The following is a 15,162-nucleotide window of genomic DNA, read 5'->3' on the forward strand; positions in this document are numbered from 1 at the left end:
TATTGACTAACAGTGAGAAGGTAAGTTTTCTTCTTGTGGGGTGGGGTATGGAGAGAGGGGACTTTGAGCAAGGAAAGGCAAGTGGCTTTCAGAAACTACCCCCTTGACTGCCATCATGTCTCCAATTGACCCCAGATCAGGGCTATGGGAGGCCCCTCACCGAATGAGTAGACAGATTATCATGATTTCTCAGTTGGGAAGGCAGCTGATAGAGGTGGCAAGTTGAAGCTCTTAATTGTTAGCAAGTCCAGAAAACCAGCCATGGACCTTTTTTCTGATCACTTAATTGCAGAGGTGGTTAGAAAGGGTGGGTTTCCAGGGCACAGTTGAATAATTATCTCCCCTTCTCACCGTCTCTGGCAAGGGAAAAATCTGCCCAGTAAGTATTTAGCTGCCCACATTCCCTCTCTAAATTTCCACCTCTAACCAATTTTCTTTCCCTTTCTCCCCTTTTAAAAACTACCCTAATAAATTCATGACCATACGGGTACAGAGTATATTTCTTTGTGTCTAAATGATATAGTCAGTTGTACCCCAGACTACGGAGTCTACAGCCTTGTTATGATGACCAATTTCTAGATCTGTTTGATTGATCACCCTCTTAATCGCTCCCTTTTGCGCTCAGTATTGGTTTTCATTCTAGTTTTAAAGCCCCTTTGCACACAGAATCAGAGTCATACAGCATGGAAACAGGCCCTTTGGCCCAAACTGATCAATGCTGACCATGGTGCCCACTCAGCTAGTTCCAATTGCCCGCATTTGGTCCACATCTCTCTAAACCCTTCCCACCCATGTACCTATCCAAATGTTTTTTTGGATGTCGCTACTGTGCCTGCCTCAACCACTTTCCAAAAACGCACCACTCTCTGCGTGAAGAAATTGCCCTCACGTCCTTCTTAATTCTTAAAAGACTATATGCATTCATCCTATTATGCCCCTCATGATTTTATACACCTCAATAATGTCACCCCTCATTCTCCTACGTTCCAAGGAGCAAAGTCCTATCCTGGCCAACTTCTCCCTATACCTCAGGCCTACTTGTCCTGGCAACATCCTCGTAAATTGTCTTTGCATACTTTCCAGTCTAACTATGTCTTTCCTATAACAGGGTGACCAAAACTGTACACAATACTCCAAGTGTGACCTCACCAACGACTTACACAACTGTAACATAATGTCCCAACTCCTATATTCAATGCCTCAACCGATGAAGGTCAGCATGTTAGATGCCTTCTTCACCATCCTGTCCACCTGTGATGCCACTTTCAATGAACTATGTACTTGTACTCCTAGGTCCCTCTGTTCCACAACACTCCTTAGGACCTTACCATTTACTGTATAAGTCCTACCTTGGTTTGACTTTCCAAAGTGCAACACCTCACACTTATCTGTACTGAACTGCATTTGCCAATCCTCAGCCAACTTCCCCATCTGAGCAAGAACCCTCTGTAATTTTTGATAACCTTCCTTGCTATTAATGATACCTAATTTTGTATCATCTGCAAACTTAATAATCATACTTTGTACATTTACATCCACATCGTTTATGTAATAACAAATTACAAAGGTCGCAGCACCGACCACTGTGGCACACCACTAGTCACAGGCCTCCAGTCCGAGAAACAACCTTCAACCATCATCCTCTGCTTCCTACCACCAAGCCAATTTTGAATTCAATTAGCTAGCTCTCCCTGGATCCCAGGCGACCTAACCTTCATGACTAGTCTGCCATGTGGGACCTTGTCAAAGGCTTTGCTAAAATCCATAAAGACAACATCCACTGCGCTACCCTCATCTATCCTCTTGGTTTCATCTTCGAGAAACTATAAAAGATTTGTGAGACATGACTTCCCGCACATATATCTATGCTCTGGTAATATGTATGCGGTCCAAAACATCCCTACTTGTTTCCCTTATTTCCTTAGCATCCATGATTCTCTCCTCAATAAACACCGAGGAGAAATATTCATTAAAAATCTACCCCCATCTCCTGTGGCTCCACACATAGGCAGCCACGCTGATCTGTAAGGGGACCTATTCTCTCCCTAGCCACCCTCTTAGTGTAGCTACAGAACCTCTTGGAATTATCTTTAACTTCATCTGTCTTATCCATCTCATGCCCTCTTTTTGCTCTTTGGATTTCCCTCTTAAATGTACTCCTACACTTTTTACAGTCATCTAGGGATTCACTTGAGCACAATAGCTTAAACCCAATGCATGCCTTCTTTTTCCTGACCAGAGCCTCAATATCACTCGTCAGTTAGGGATCCCTAAACCTGCCAGCTTTTCCCTTTACTATCACAGGGACATACTGTCCCTGGACTCTTGATATCACACTTTTAAAAGCCTCCCTTTTGCTAGTCATTCCTTTTCCTTCAAACAGACTCATCCAATCGACCTCTGCTAAATCCTGTCTAATGGCCCCAAAATTGGCCCAGTTCCAGTTCAGCACCTTAATCTGTGGACCTGTCCTATCTTTTTCCATAATCATGTTAAAACTGAGAGTTATGGTCACTGGACCCAAAGTGCTCTCCAACTGGCACTTCAATCATTTGCCCGAACTCATTTCTTAAGAGGGAAGGTGCAACACTGGACCTAGTAGGGCCCTCTACATATTGATTTGAGAAACTTTCTTGGACACATTTGACAAATTCTACCCCATCCGAGCCTTTGACTCTGGGTGGCCCAGTCAGTACAAGGAAAATTAAAATCTCCAACCAATACTACTTATTATTCCTATAGGTATCTGCAATCTCTCTACACATCTGCTCCTCTTGTATCCACTAGCTACTTGGGGGTCTATAATACGGTCCCAACAGTGTGAGCATCCTCTTCTTGCTTCTAAGTTCTAACCATATGGCCTCATTTATGACCCCTTAAGAATATTCTCTCCAAGCACTGTTATGTCCTCCTTTATCAAAACATAAATTCTCATTTTTTTTATTTCTTCACTGATAGAATGTGGTTGTGGTTGGCTAGGCTAGCATTTATTGCCAATCCTTAAGTGACCTTACAAAGGTGGTATTGAGCTCCTTTCTTGAACTGCTGCAGAGCCTTGGGAATAGGTGCATCAACTATGTTGTTAGGGACGTGGTTCCAAGATTGTGACCCAGCACAATGAAGGAACGTGATCTAATTCCAAGTCAGAATGATGTGTGGCTTTAAAGGGAACTTGCAGATGATGGCATTCCCATGCATTGGCTGTCTGTGCCTGTCTAGGTGATAGAGGATGCAGGTCTGGAAGATGCTGTTGGAGGAGACTTGGTGAGTTAGTGTAGTGTATCTTGTAGATGGTACATACTGCTGCCACTGTGTATCAGTGGTGGAAAGTGAATATTGAAGGTCGTTCATGGGGGTGCAAATCAAACAAGCTGCTTTGTTTGATTTGCACCCCCTTTTGAGTGTTGTTTGAGTTGCACTCATCTGTGCAAGTATCCATCACACTCCTGACACATGGCTTGCAGGTGATGGGCAAAAACTGGGAACTTAGGAGGTAAGTAGCAATCATGTTCCAAGGTGCTTTAAAAGTATACGGCAAACCAATACTTAAACTCAAAATGCTGATGTTGTATGAATATGATTATTAATATTTGTATTGATGTGGATTACAATATTTGCTGATTCACTTAATGGTGATTTCCTTAATTTGTAAGCATTTTTGTTAAAGAAAAATTGCGACTCCAGAATTTGGCAATGATAACTAAAAAGCACTGAAAACATTGCAGGCCATTCAATATTCAAAAATGTAAAATTTGAAAACATCTTAGTTAACAGCAACACTAGGAGATATTTGTGCTATTATTTACTATAACATTTTTACAGGGATGCAGTAAATTAATATTATCAAATAAAATATAAAATAAATACAAAGATTTAAAAATTAAACTCCATTTAAATTGATAAATCTATGTTGAAAGTTCCAGGGTAGTTGAAGAATAAAGATAATATAAATTCTGAAAGAACAATCTTGATCAACTGGGTCAGTGGGCTGGTATAATTTAAAATAAATGTGAGGTGTTGCATTTTGGCAAGACAAATCAGGGCAGGACTTACACACTTAATGGTAGGGCCCTGGGGAATGTTGGCACACAGAGAGACCTAGGGTGCAGGTATATAGTAGCTTGAAAGTGGCTTCATATGTAAACAGGGTGGTGAAGAAGGATTTGGCGGGCTTGTCTTCATTGGTCACAGCACTGAGTACAGTAGTTGGGACATCATGTTATGGCTGTACAAGACATTCGTAAGGCTACGTTTGGAGTACTGGGTACAATTGTGGTCAACCTGCTAATAGGGAGGATTTTATTAAACTGGAAATCGTGCAAAAAAGATTTACAGGATGTTCCCGAGACTGGAAGATTTGTTGAGTTATAAGGAGAGGCTGGATAGGCTGGGAGTTTTTACCCTGAAGCATAACAAGCTGAGGGGTGACGTAATGGAGGTTTATAAAATCATGAAGAGCATAGATATGGCATAGATATAGCCAAAGTCTTTACCTCAGGGTAGGAAAGTCTAAAAAACTAGACAGCATAGGTTTAAGGTGAGAGGGGAGAGATGTAAAAGGGCTCTGACTAGTAGCTTTTTCACACAAGGGGGCATGCATATGTGGAACGAGCTGCCAGAGGAAGTGATAGGGCCAGTACAATTGCACCATTTAAAAGTCATTTGTACAAGTGGATGGATAGGAAAGGTTTTAGTTGGAATAGGGCCAAACACAGGCAAATGGGACTAGTTCAATTTAGGAAACCTGATCAGTATGGATGAGTAGGGCTAAAGAGTCCGTTTCCGTACTTCCATAGTTCCGAAGAATCTGCTTCCATGACTCTATAATGCTAACACAGAGTCAAAATTGGTATTCAAATGACAGGATGCAGTGAAGACATAAAGTTAAAGTTAAAGTGGACATGTTAATTCAAAAGGATTTTGAAAAGAATTTGGGAAAGAACATTAAACGTGGATGTAATGTTTGTGATTAACAACAAAATCATCTAAACCAAAGAGCTAATAAAGTATTTTGTTGAAATTATTATACCTGATCAAGAAGTGTAGTAGTTTGCAAATGTGCAACCTGTAGTTCATTTTGTAGTTGATTCTCAGAATTTTCCTTCATGTTTTGCACTATCGTTAGCCTGGATGTCAAATCTTGCGCTTCTTGCTGAGATTCCACTACTGCTGTCTGTAAGTTGTTCCTTTCTCTCTTTAAGTTCTCCACCTCAATATGCAAATTACTCAAAGCCATAGAATTTTTCTGCTTCAATTGCTCCAGATCTATAATCTGTTGCTGAAGTTTCTCTTTCTCTTCTGTATGCAAATTCAACTGCTGTTGAATAATTTGAAGATCTTTACTTAGTATTGTATTTGTAGATTTTAGCTCCACATTTAGCTCATCAGTTTTACAAAGTTGGTTGGATAGCTGAATATTTTCACATTCCAAATGTGAATTTTGATTGAGGTAATTTTTCTCATTTTCTCTCAATTTTTCCAACTCTTCTTGGCAGATTTTCATCCTTTCCTTTAAATGGCAAATGTGAGACTGTAGCTCACTAACAGAATTTTCATAGGCTTCTGTCATTTTGACTTTTTCATTTTCAGCTGCTTCAGAATTTCTTGCCAAATGTGAGCACTGAGTTTCTAATTTTTCCTGACTTTGTTGCAGTTGCTTCTGTAAAATTTGTTTCTCAGAGTTTAAGGAATGGAGGTCCATTTTCAATCGCTTCAGATTTTCAGTAATCATTTCCTTCTCTTCCTTTAATATTTCAACCTGTTCCTTTGCAGTTTCAGCTTCTAATACCATTTGCTCCATATTTTCTTCAGAGACCTGAAGCTCCCGTTCAAGTGCCTCAACCTTGTCTTGAAGGGAGTCTGTTTTTCGTTCACTGATTTTAAGTTTTTCAGCCATTTGTTGATGTTTATTATGATCTGCTTCAATGCGTATTTTAAGTTTCTCAATAGCATGCCGCATTTCAGCTACTTCTGCCTTGGTAGAGTTCAACCTTGTTGCAATTTCACTTTTTTCTGATTTAGAGAACTCCAAAGACTGGAGTAGTTTCAACTTTTCAAGCTCTACTGCATTAAACTTGCTCCGCAGAGCTTCAGTTTGCTCTAGGATGGATAAGTTTTCCTTCTTCAACAGATTTAGTTCTTGTTCTAATTTCTCCTTACCTTCTCTATCCAACACTGAATTATTTTCCAAACAATCAATTTCCTGGATTATGCTTTCCTTTTCCTTTGAATTTTTCTCCATTTGTTCAGCAAGAGCTTGTCGCTGACTGGTTAGTTTCTTTACTTCAGCTTCAAGCATCCGGATTGTATTAACATTGTAGATTTTCTCTGCTTCAAGATCTTGAACTTTTTCCTTCAACTTTTTACTAGTTTGCTCCAATTCATTATTTGTCTCAGCTAGAGTACTAATCTCCTGAATGACTCCAGTATTTTCTGTTTCAAGCTCATTCAGCTTTTCTGCCTGAATGAAAATGGTCCTTTGACTTGATTCATGTTCTTTTTCTAACAACTGCTTTCTGTTCTGCAACTCATCCAGATCAACTTCCATTTCAAGAATGTGTTTTTCCAGGTTAGCTTTATCTGATTTTGCTCGCTTCAGTTCATTTTCTAGTTGAAGGAATTGTTCATTCCTGTCTGTTTTATTCATCTCTGGGCTTTCCAACACCTTGGTCACCTCAGGCAATTTACCTTTATCAAGATTCAGCTGTAATGTAATATTTTTGAGCTGCTCTTCCAAATCATTTACTTTGTCTCGAAGATTTTGATTTTCAAGAGTAGAAAACTTCAATTCATTACATAGTTGGAGCTTCTTTTCTTCAAAGATGAGCATTTTCTTTTCTAACTCAGTGTAAGCAGCAGTTTTGTTAAATAGTTCTTTTTGATTGATATCTAGCTTGCTACGCAAATTCTCCATCTCACTGAGTAGCTCTTCAGTTATTTTCTTATTTTCTTCATTTGGAAGCAGATGAAGTATTTGGCCAGACTCCTGGTCCAATTGTAACAGAGATCCAACAAAGGTTTCATGGATTGATTGGCATTCCACTGGGCCACTAACTTCATCATTACCTAACTGTGTTGATTGAACTATGCACTGTTCTTTTGTGTTGCTTTCATTCAATTCATTATCAACGTCCTTGCTTACATTCTTAGTATTATCAAAGTAAATGGTGTAGTCCTTGGAAAATACAGGGCTTTCTCCTGTTGTTCCAGATTGTAAACTGGGTTGTTTCTCCCATTGTACATTAGAATCAGGGGACACATTTTGTCTGCTGACAGATCCCAATTGATCAGTGATGATCATCACCTCTGTTTGGTGTTTCTTTGAATCAATAAGCTTTAATTGAAAAATAAAAATAGTTGTAATTTAAACACATCAATCCTTATAAACAAAATATAGTCAATTGTCGGTTTCAAGTATGTAATGCCAAACTTGATATATGAATGAAACACCAATTATATAGCAACATACAAATCATAAAGAAGGACAGAAAATGATCCCATAAGAAACAACAGTACTAAATTATGCCTGCCATTTTAGGTTTTTTTTAATATTATTACATTTTAGACAAAATTCGTTCTAAAATATTAGAAAGTAATTTTGAGATGTCCTGAATGAGTGATGGGTACTATGAAAGGTAATCATGTTCCCTCTAAAATACATACATTGGCAGTACTTTTGAAACCCGTACATGTGTTTAAAATGTTCCAATTCCATGCAAAACCAAGGCAAAAGGTTTTTAAAATGAGTTCAGTAATGTATGTATTATTTGGGTTGAATGTCGGTTAAGAAGATTTTCAATATTGAGTGCAGGATGAGTAGAAAATATGGAACCAGTCAATAGCTTGCCAAAACAAAAAATATTCTATGAAATTTCAGATTGTTAGATACACATTCTGTATTGTACTAAAGACAGTTCACAGGCTGTGATTCACTGATTTCAGATTGAGTGATGGAAAAACTACCACAAATGGGACTAATTAACTGTGATCGCTTGAGAAGGAAGGTTTATAAAGCTATGATTGCTATTTCTGAATGCCATTTGATTGGTACTGCTGCAAGGAAAGACATGTTTAGAGGGTCTGGTTCAAGATTGCTTCATGAACCAATAAAACATTTTTCAAGAGCTATGGCATTTACTTAATTTAACAGGTCCACACACTAACATTTATTCACCAGTAAACCATATACTATATATTACAATATTTCATTACTATGATATTGATTTTTATTATTCACCTTATGCGGAGTACTCTCTTCATGATGATAGCTAGTAAACAGCAATGATTGGGAACTGAGGTCCAGAGACTGAAGTTGGACTCTCGCACCTTCTAACTCTGTAGACAGCAACTCAGTTTGCTGCCTCTGTGCAGCCAACTTTATTTCCATCTCAGTTGTTAGATTGGTCAACTTCAACCGCCATTGTTCAATTTCTGATGAATGCTGTTGCTTCAGAAATTCAAGTTCTTGTCTTGTTGCAATTAAGGTTTGATGCAAATCCCAGGTTTCTTGATCTGCAGCATCTTGTTGTTTTTGAAATTTTTCTCTGAGCAATGTAATAGACTGCTCAGAAGTCACAGGCCAAGTTTCCAGTTCCACGGGCTTCATTATCAGGTGATCATTTTCAACAGAAAAGGTTGTTTGGTCATTTACAATCAAGTTGGGTGAATTTTCAATTGTGTTCAAAAGATTTTTCTTATCATCTGATGAATCATTTTCAACATCAGCCATCTCTTTCTCTTCTGAAATGTTTTGATGCCTAGCTTCTAGGGATGCAATCATTACTTCTTTTACAACTTTGCACTCTTGAGTATCATGGATAGCAATATTGTTTGTTAAATCTACTTTAGTCAACGGCAATGCTTTTTCAGTTTCCAAAGCTGCAATAAGAGAGTGTAACTCAGACACGATTGAGGTGAGATGTGTTTCCTGTTCTTTACATTTTTCAAGTTCACTCTTCAGATCCTCACCAGTTTTCCTTTGCAGAGTTATTTCTTCCATCAAAGTTTTATTATGACTTTTACTTTCGATGACATGCAAGTTCATAGCTGATAATTCAGACTGCACCTTACTCAAGTCTTTCTGCACAAGTGCTCTTTGCTCCTCACTCTGCTGCAGTGCAACCTCCATACTGCTCAAAGTAATTTGCATTTGTGCTTTTAGCTCCTGCTCTTGAGAAGCCATTTTAGATGCAATATCACTATTTTGACTCATTAATTCATTTACACGAAGTTCAGACTGACACAGTTTCTTCTGAAGTTCCTTTATCTCCTCTTCTTTTAGGCTGCATTGCTTCTCCAATTCTTGGCTTTCAGCAAGCTGGATTTCCAAGGAATGGAGATGATCAAAATCCATTTTTTGTTCATCAAATTTACTCTGCAGCTCTTCAATTGTTTGTCTTTGTAGTGTTATTTGTTCCAGCAAAGCTGATTCTTGGTTCTTACTTTCATTAAATTTCAAATGCACATTTTCCATCTCTGTCTGCATTGAAGTTAATTCCTTCTCCAGAAGAATCCTCTTCTCCTCACTATTTTGAAACCTACTCTCCACACTGCTAATCTCACTTTGCATTTGTTCTACTTGGGAAATATAAGACTCTAAAGAAGCCTCTTTATCTTCAAGGTCCATCTGGAGAAGCTGAAGTCGAGCTTGAATTTTCTGAAGTTCAATTTCTTTTGTTATGATTGTGTCTTTCAATTGTTCTGCAATAGTATTTTTCTCTGTAATTAATTTACTGTGGTTAATATTTTCAGACTGGACTCTCATCAAATCACTTTCAAGCTTTTCTAATTCTGTTGCAAAAATGGTTTCTTGTTCAGTTTTCTTTGTTAACAGGAGTGTTAATTGTTCTTTTTCCTGGAGCAATTCATTGTGATCTTCCAGTATTTTGTCTTGTCTTGCATATGATTCAGAAAGTTCCTTTTTTAAACGATCAATTTCTTCCATCTTCTGCAGCTGTAACTTGAAACCATCTATTTCCTCAAGCATCGTTTTAATCCTTTCCTCATAGTCTAGAATTTTGGCATTATATTCTGTAGAACACTCAGTATGTTTTCTTTGCAGCTCCTCAGCTTCTGTATTTCTCACCAATAATTCCTGTGAGCTCTCATGCAACTGCATTTGCAAAAAATCTTTGTTTTCTTCCAAAGCACTGCATTTTTCACGAAGAGGTTTCAATTCTTCTTCTAATGCAGCATACTGATGCATTAACCCATCTTCCCTGGTTTCCTTCTCATTCATCTTTTCCAGCAATTTCTTAATGTCACTTTCTTTGTCTGCTACTGTGTTCTGCAGAAATCTTTGACTTACACTTAGTTCTTCACACAGAGTTTTAAGATCTTTGAGTGAGTTCTCTTTGGTAGCAGCTTCTTCTTCATATTTTTTAGTCTGTTCCTGCAACATTGTTTCATTTCTTTTCATTTCATCAGCAAAACTAGAATTCACCTTGTTCAACTCTATATTTTCCTGCATCAAAGTATTGTTGGAGTTTTTCAGTTCTTCATTTCTCTTAGAAAGCTGTAGGAGTTCTTCTTCCTTCAAACTAATTAACTCATCTTTTTCCTGAATGCACTTCTCAGACAAAAGACAAGCTTCCAACTTTGCTTCTAACTCTTCATTGGCTACCTGCAAACATTTCAAATTATTTGCATTGGTCTCAAGTTCTCGTGCAATGTTTTCAATAGATTTATTTTTCTCATCTAAGATAGCTTGCAATGCTTCGTCGTGTTGCAGTTTCAGTTGATGAATTTCTTGTTCCATTTCTATTTGCAAGTCAACATATTTCTTTTCTCTCTTCTCAATTTTTTCTTCAAATTCTTCTGTCTGTTTTAATAGAGCTTCACACTTGTTCTCAATCTCAGATCGTTGTTGTCTTTCAAGCTTCAGTAAGGATTCTTGAGAAGTAATCTGCTCCTTGAGGATGGAGATATCATGTTGGTAAATTTCTAACGTTGACTTTGTATTTTCAATTTCAAGACTGTCAAGTAAAACTTTTTCATACTCCTGCATTATATGTTTTTTCTCTGCTTCAACTTTAGCAAGCTGTTCTTCAAGATTATTTGTGATCTGCAAAATGTTGTCCTTCAAATTCAAAATTTCCGTTTCTTTACATTCAATTAAGCACTCTTTTGACTTCACCAGATTACTGACATTTTCATAATCAGCAATCAATATACGCTGAGACTCTTCAAGTTTCACAACTTTGTTAGTTTCTTGTTGCAATTTTTTCTCCAGTTCAGCTATCTGTGCTGTGAGCTGAGAAATGCTCAAGTTCAGGTTTTCTATTTCCTTTCCATTCTTTTGCTCTTGCTGCTTTGAAGAACTCATGAATTCTTCAAAGGTCTGCTTTTGTGTTTCTAACTCAGAAGTTTTGTTGTCTAGAATTTGCTTGAGATTATCAGTCTGGCGATGCAAATTCTCTTTTTCATCCTCAACTGACCTAAGCTTTTCTGATTGCTTTTCATTTGTATGCTGATAAACTTCTAGACTCTGTTCCTGTTCTTGATTTTTTTTCAAACTCACTTCAAGATTTTGCTCTAATTCTTTAATTTTATTATTCATCACCTCCTTTTCACATTGAAAAGTATTTAGAACATGCATATTTTCCATCTTCCACTGAGCCAGGGAATTACTTTCCTCTTTCAGTTCTTGAAATGCCTGTTCTTTTAATTGTATACTTTTTTCCAGTTCTTCAATTTCATTTGTCATTTTTTGACCTTTGATATTTAGCTGTTCCATGCTTTCTTCTTTCTCTTTCATACCCTTACAAGCAGAGTCAAGTTGCTGCTTCAGATGAGAAATTTGTTGTTCAAGGTTTTCCATATTTATACACATTGACTTGCTTTGTTCATCTAATTTGTGTTGTAGATGGTTTATCTCAGCTTCCTGAGAACTGTTCTTACCTAAAAAGAGAAAAGGGATGCAGAAATCAAAAGCAATAACTTTGTCCACAAATCAATACTCAAGACAAAACAAATGAAAATGATCTTGCAATAGAGTTAATTAATATTAAAACCATTTATGTCTACCACATTTTGGAGAAGGGGGATTTCCTCGGTATGTCATAATTAAAGTTATAAATATGTTCTAATTACAATTTTACACATGCTGAATGTACACTAAAGAAATCTACCAGATCATTGTTAAATGAAATTGAATTTTTCATGAAATTTACAAACACGAGTTAGTTCACCAGAGTACAATTTTTACAGAGTACAATTTTTACAGAGCACCTGTAGGAGCACGTAGGGCTGGCAACACTAGTCTGATTCACAACAATCATACCTGCAGCAAGTTTCTGTATTTTAAAAGGAACTCTGACTGAGAGACGATGAACTGTAGTCCAGGCTTTGGACACTGGTGTTTCAGAAAGGAAGAGATTTAATTTGAATTAAGGGACAGGAGAATGTGACTGGGAATGAGGCAGATATGGTGACCCATTTGAGAAGCCTCACCCCTTGCACTTTCCCAGCAAATACAAAAGCCTGTATTTTCAAATGGCCAGACTGTGTTTATTCCAGTGTAGATAGGAGTTACACATGGCAACTTTAAGCAATCCCATTTGTAGCACACTCCAAAGGAATTGCAGAGGATGTTGAGTTTTTTTGGTGGGCAATTTCTCGAAACCTGGTTCTCTCTGAAAGCCTCCATTTAACTTGGAGAGTTCAGACTGTTTCAATGACATTAAGTAAACTAATTACTCAGGAAAAGTCAGAATATTTAATGTATGGTCTAACTCATAAATAGCTATTTAACAGGCCCATACTTACCTTACACACACCTCCACCCACCTTAATGATCTAACTCAAACACCCCCTGCTCCAGCACCCTGCTCTGCACCCGACCCCATTTGGAAGCCACAGAACAAACTACTTTACATCTGTTAATGTATAATGAGATTCATTAATCCATAGTAATAATCATATAAGAGTTGGGAATTTGGTAATAGATCAAAACGAAAGGCTTTGTATCTGGAAGCATTTGGAATTTGGAGTAAAATTAGCAAAGAGACAAACGAGTATGATTTGGTGGCAATTACAGAAATGTAGTTGCAAGGAGGCCACTTTCGGGAGTTGAATTTCCAAGGGTATTCAGTATTTCAGAAGAACAGGCAGGAAGGAAAAGGAGGTGGTGTAGCTTTGTTAGTAAAGGGTTACATGAGTACCATAATGACAAATGAAATCAGCATTCGTGATCAAGACCTGGAATCTGCCTGGATAGAGATAAGAAATGGCACGGGAAAGAAGTTCCTGGTGGAAGTAATCGAGAGATCCCCAAAAATAGTCGCGCAGTGAGACATGGTATAAACCAGGAAATACTAGGGGTTTGTGAGAAATGAATAATCATGGGTGATTTTATTCAGCATTTAGAACTGGATTAATCAAATTGATAAAGGTAGCTGAGAGGGAATGTTCATTGAATGTATGAGAAATTGTTTCTTGGAACAATATATGTTTTGGAACAGGCATGAGGACAGATTTGGGCTGAATAGATTGGGCAGGAAGAGCAAAAGGTACGACAATTGATTGCAGTGTCAGCTGTTTAAGTAGATACTCAACTGTTCCCAAAATATGCTCCAGAAAGGAAGAAAGATTGTAAGGGGAGAAGAAACATCCATGACTAAACAAGCAAGTTAAAGATAATATAAAGTCAAAACCTAAGGAATACCATATGTCAAAGACTAGTGGCAGGCTGGAAGACTGTGAAACTTAAAAGATTAAGAAAGGATTACTAAAAAAAATAACAGAGATAGTGGATCCATCAGTTATAATATTCCAAATTTCCCTGGATGCAGGAAATGTCCCAGTGGATTGGAAAGAAGAGGGAGGGGAAGGCAGATAATAGGAAATTATAGACCAGTTAGTTTAACGTGTCATCGGAAAATTGTCTGAATCAAAGCAATAATAAGACATTACAAAGTCAAAACTCACTTCGTCAGATTCAGCATGGTTTTATGAAGGATAAGTTGTGTTTGACTGATTTACTTAAGTTCTTGAACATGTAACAAGCAAGGTGGATAGTGGGGACGCTGCAGATGTGGTATATCTGGACTGTCAGAAGGCATTTGATAAGGTGCCGCACAAAAGGTAATACACAAGGTAAGGTCATAGGGGCTTGAATAATTTATTCACTTGGATAGAAGATTGAGTAATCAACGGAAAGCAGAGTCAGGATAAATGGGTCTTTTTCTGGCCAGATGTAATTAGTGGGGTACCAAAGGGTTCAGTGTTTGGGCCCCAAATACGTAGACTCTACATTTATGACTTGAATGCAGAGATAGAAAGTACTGTAGCAAAATTTGCAGATAACACTAAAAATAGGTGGGAAAGTGGATTGCAACTAAGAAATAAGAAATTTACAAATGAATATGGATAGGCTAGGTATATGGGCCAAAATTTGGCAGATAAGTTTAACATGGATGAGTGTGAAATTATCCATTTTGTTCAGAGGAATAGAAAAGCAACTTGTTAACAAGTGGAGTCAAAGATCAGAGTGCTTCACTGCAGAGGGATCTGGGTGCCCACATGCATAAGCCACAGAAAACTGGTATGCAGGTACAGCAAGTAGTAAGGAACGTAAATTGAATTTTAGCATTTAATCGTTAAAGAAATAAAGTATACAAGTATGGATGTATTACTGCGACTGTATATAGAATTAGCGAGCCTGCACGTTGAGTATCGCATACAATTTTGGTCTCCTTGAAGAGAGACATAGCTGCATTGGAGGCAGCTCAGAGGAGGTTGACTAGATTAGATTCCACAGATGAGGAATTTGTCTTAAGAAAAATTGAGCAGTTTAGGTCTACATTCTTTGGAGTTTAGATGAACCAGAAAAAATTTAATTGATGCTAAAGGGGACTGACAATGTTGACAAAAGATACGATGTTTCCTCTCATGGGGCAATCTAGAATGAGAGGTCATAATTTCAGTATAAGGGGTAGCAGATTTAAAAAAGATGAGGAGAAATTACTTCTTTCAAAATGCACTAACTTTGTGGAATTCATTGCCCCATAGTGTAGTGGACGCTAGGCATCGAGTAAATTTAAGGAGGCGATAAACAGATTTTTAATTAGTAATAGGTTGAAGGGTTATGGCGAGCAGGCAAGAAAGTGGAAGTGAGGACAAGATGAGATTATTAATCATTTTAAATGGTGGAGCACCCTCTAG

At 37.7% G+C, this 15,162-nt stretch overlaps 1 protein-coding gene across 1 annotated transcript in view; it reads right to left on the reverse strand.

The window, feature by feature from the left end:
- LOC109927541 (centromere protein F) overlaps positions 1–11,868 on the reverse strand; it is a 35,978-nt gene extending 24,110 nt beyond the window's left edge. Inside the window, exons 1-2 of the mRNA XM_020527580.2 lie at positions 8,237–11,868; positions 5,030–7,333 (exon numbers count right to left, since the gene is read on the reverse strand). Coding sequence (XP_020383169.2) covers positions 5,030–7,333; positions 8,237–11,830 — 5,898 coding nt within the window. The 5' untranslated portion in view covers positions 11,831–11,868. The remainder of the gene's footprint in view (positions 1–5,029; positions 7,334–8,236) is intronic.
- Between the last annotated feature and the right edge of the window lie 3,294 nt (positions 11,869–15,162).

The sequence above is a fragment of the Rhincodon typus genome, chromosome 9 (genome assembly GCF_021869965.1).
Source record: "Rhincodon typus isolate 14 chromosome 9, sRhiTyp1.1, whole genome shotgun sequence".
Taxonomy (NCBI): domain Eukaryota; kingdom Metazoa; phylum Chordata; class Chondrichthyes; order Orectolobiformes; family Rhincodontidae; genus Rhincodon; species Rhincodon typus.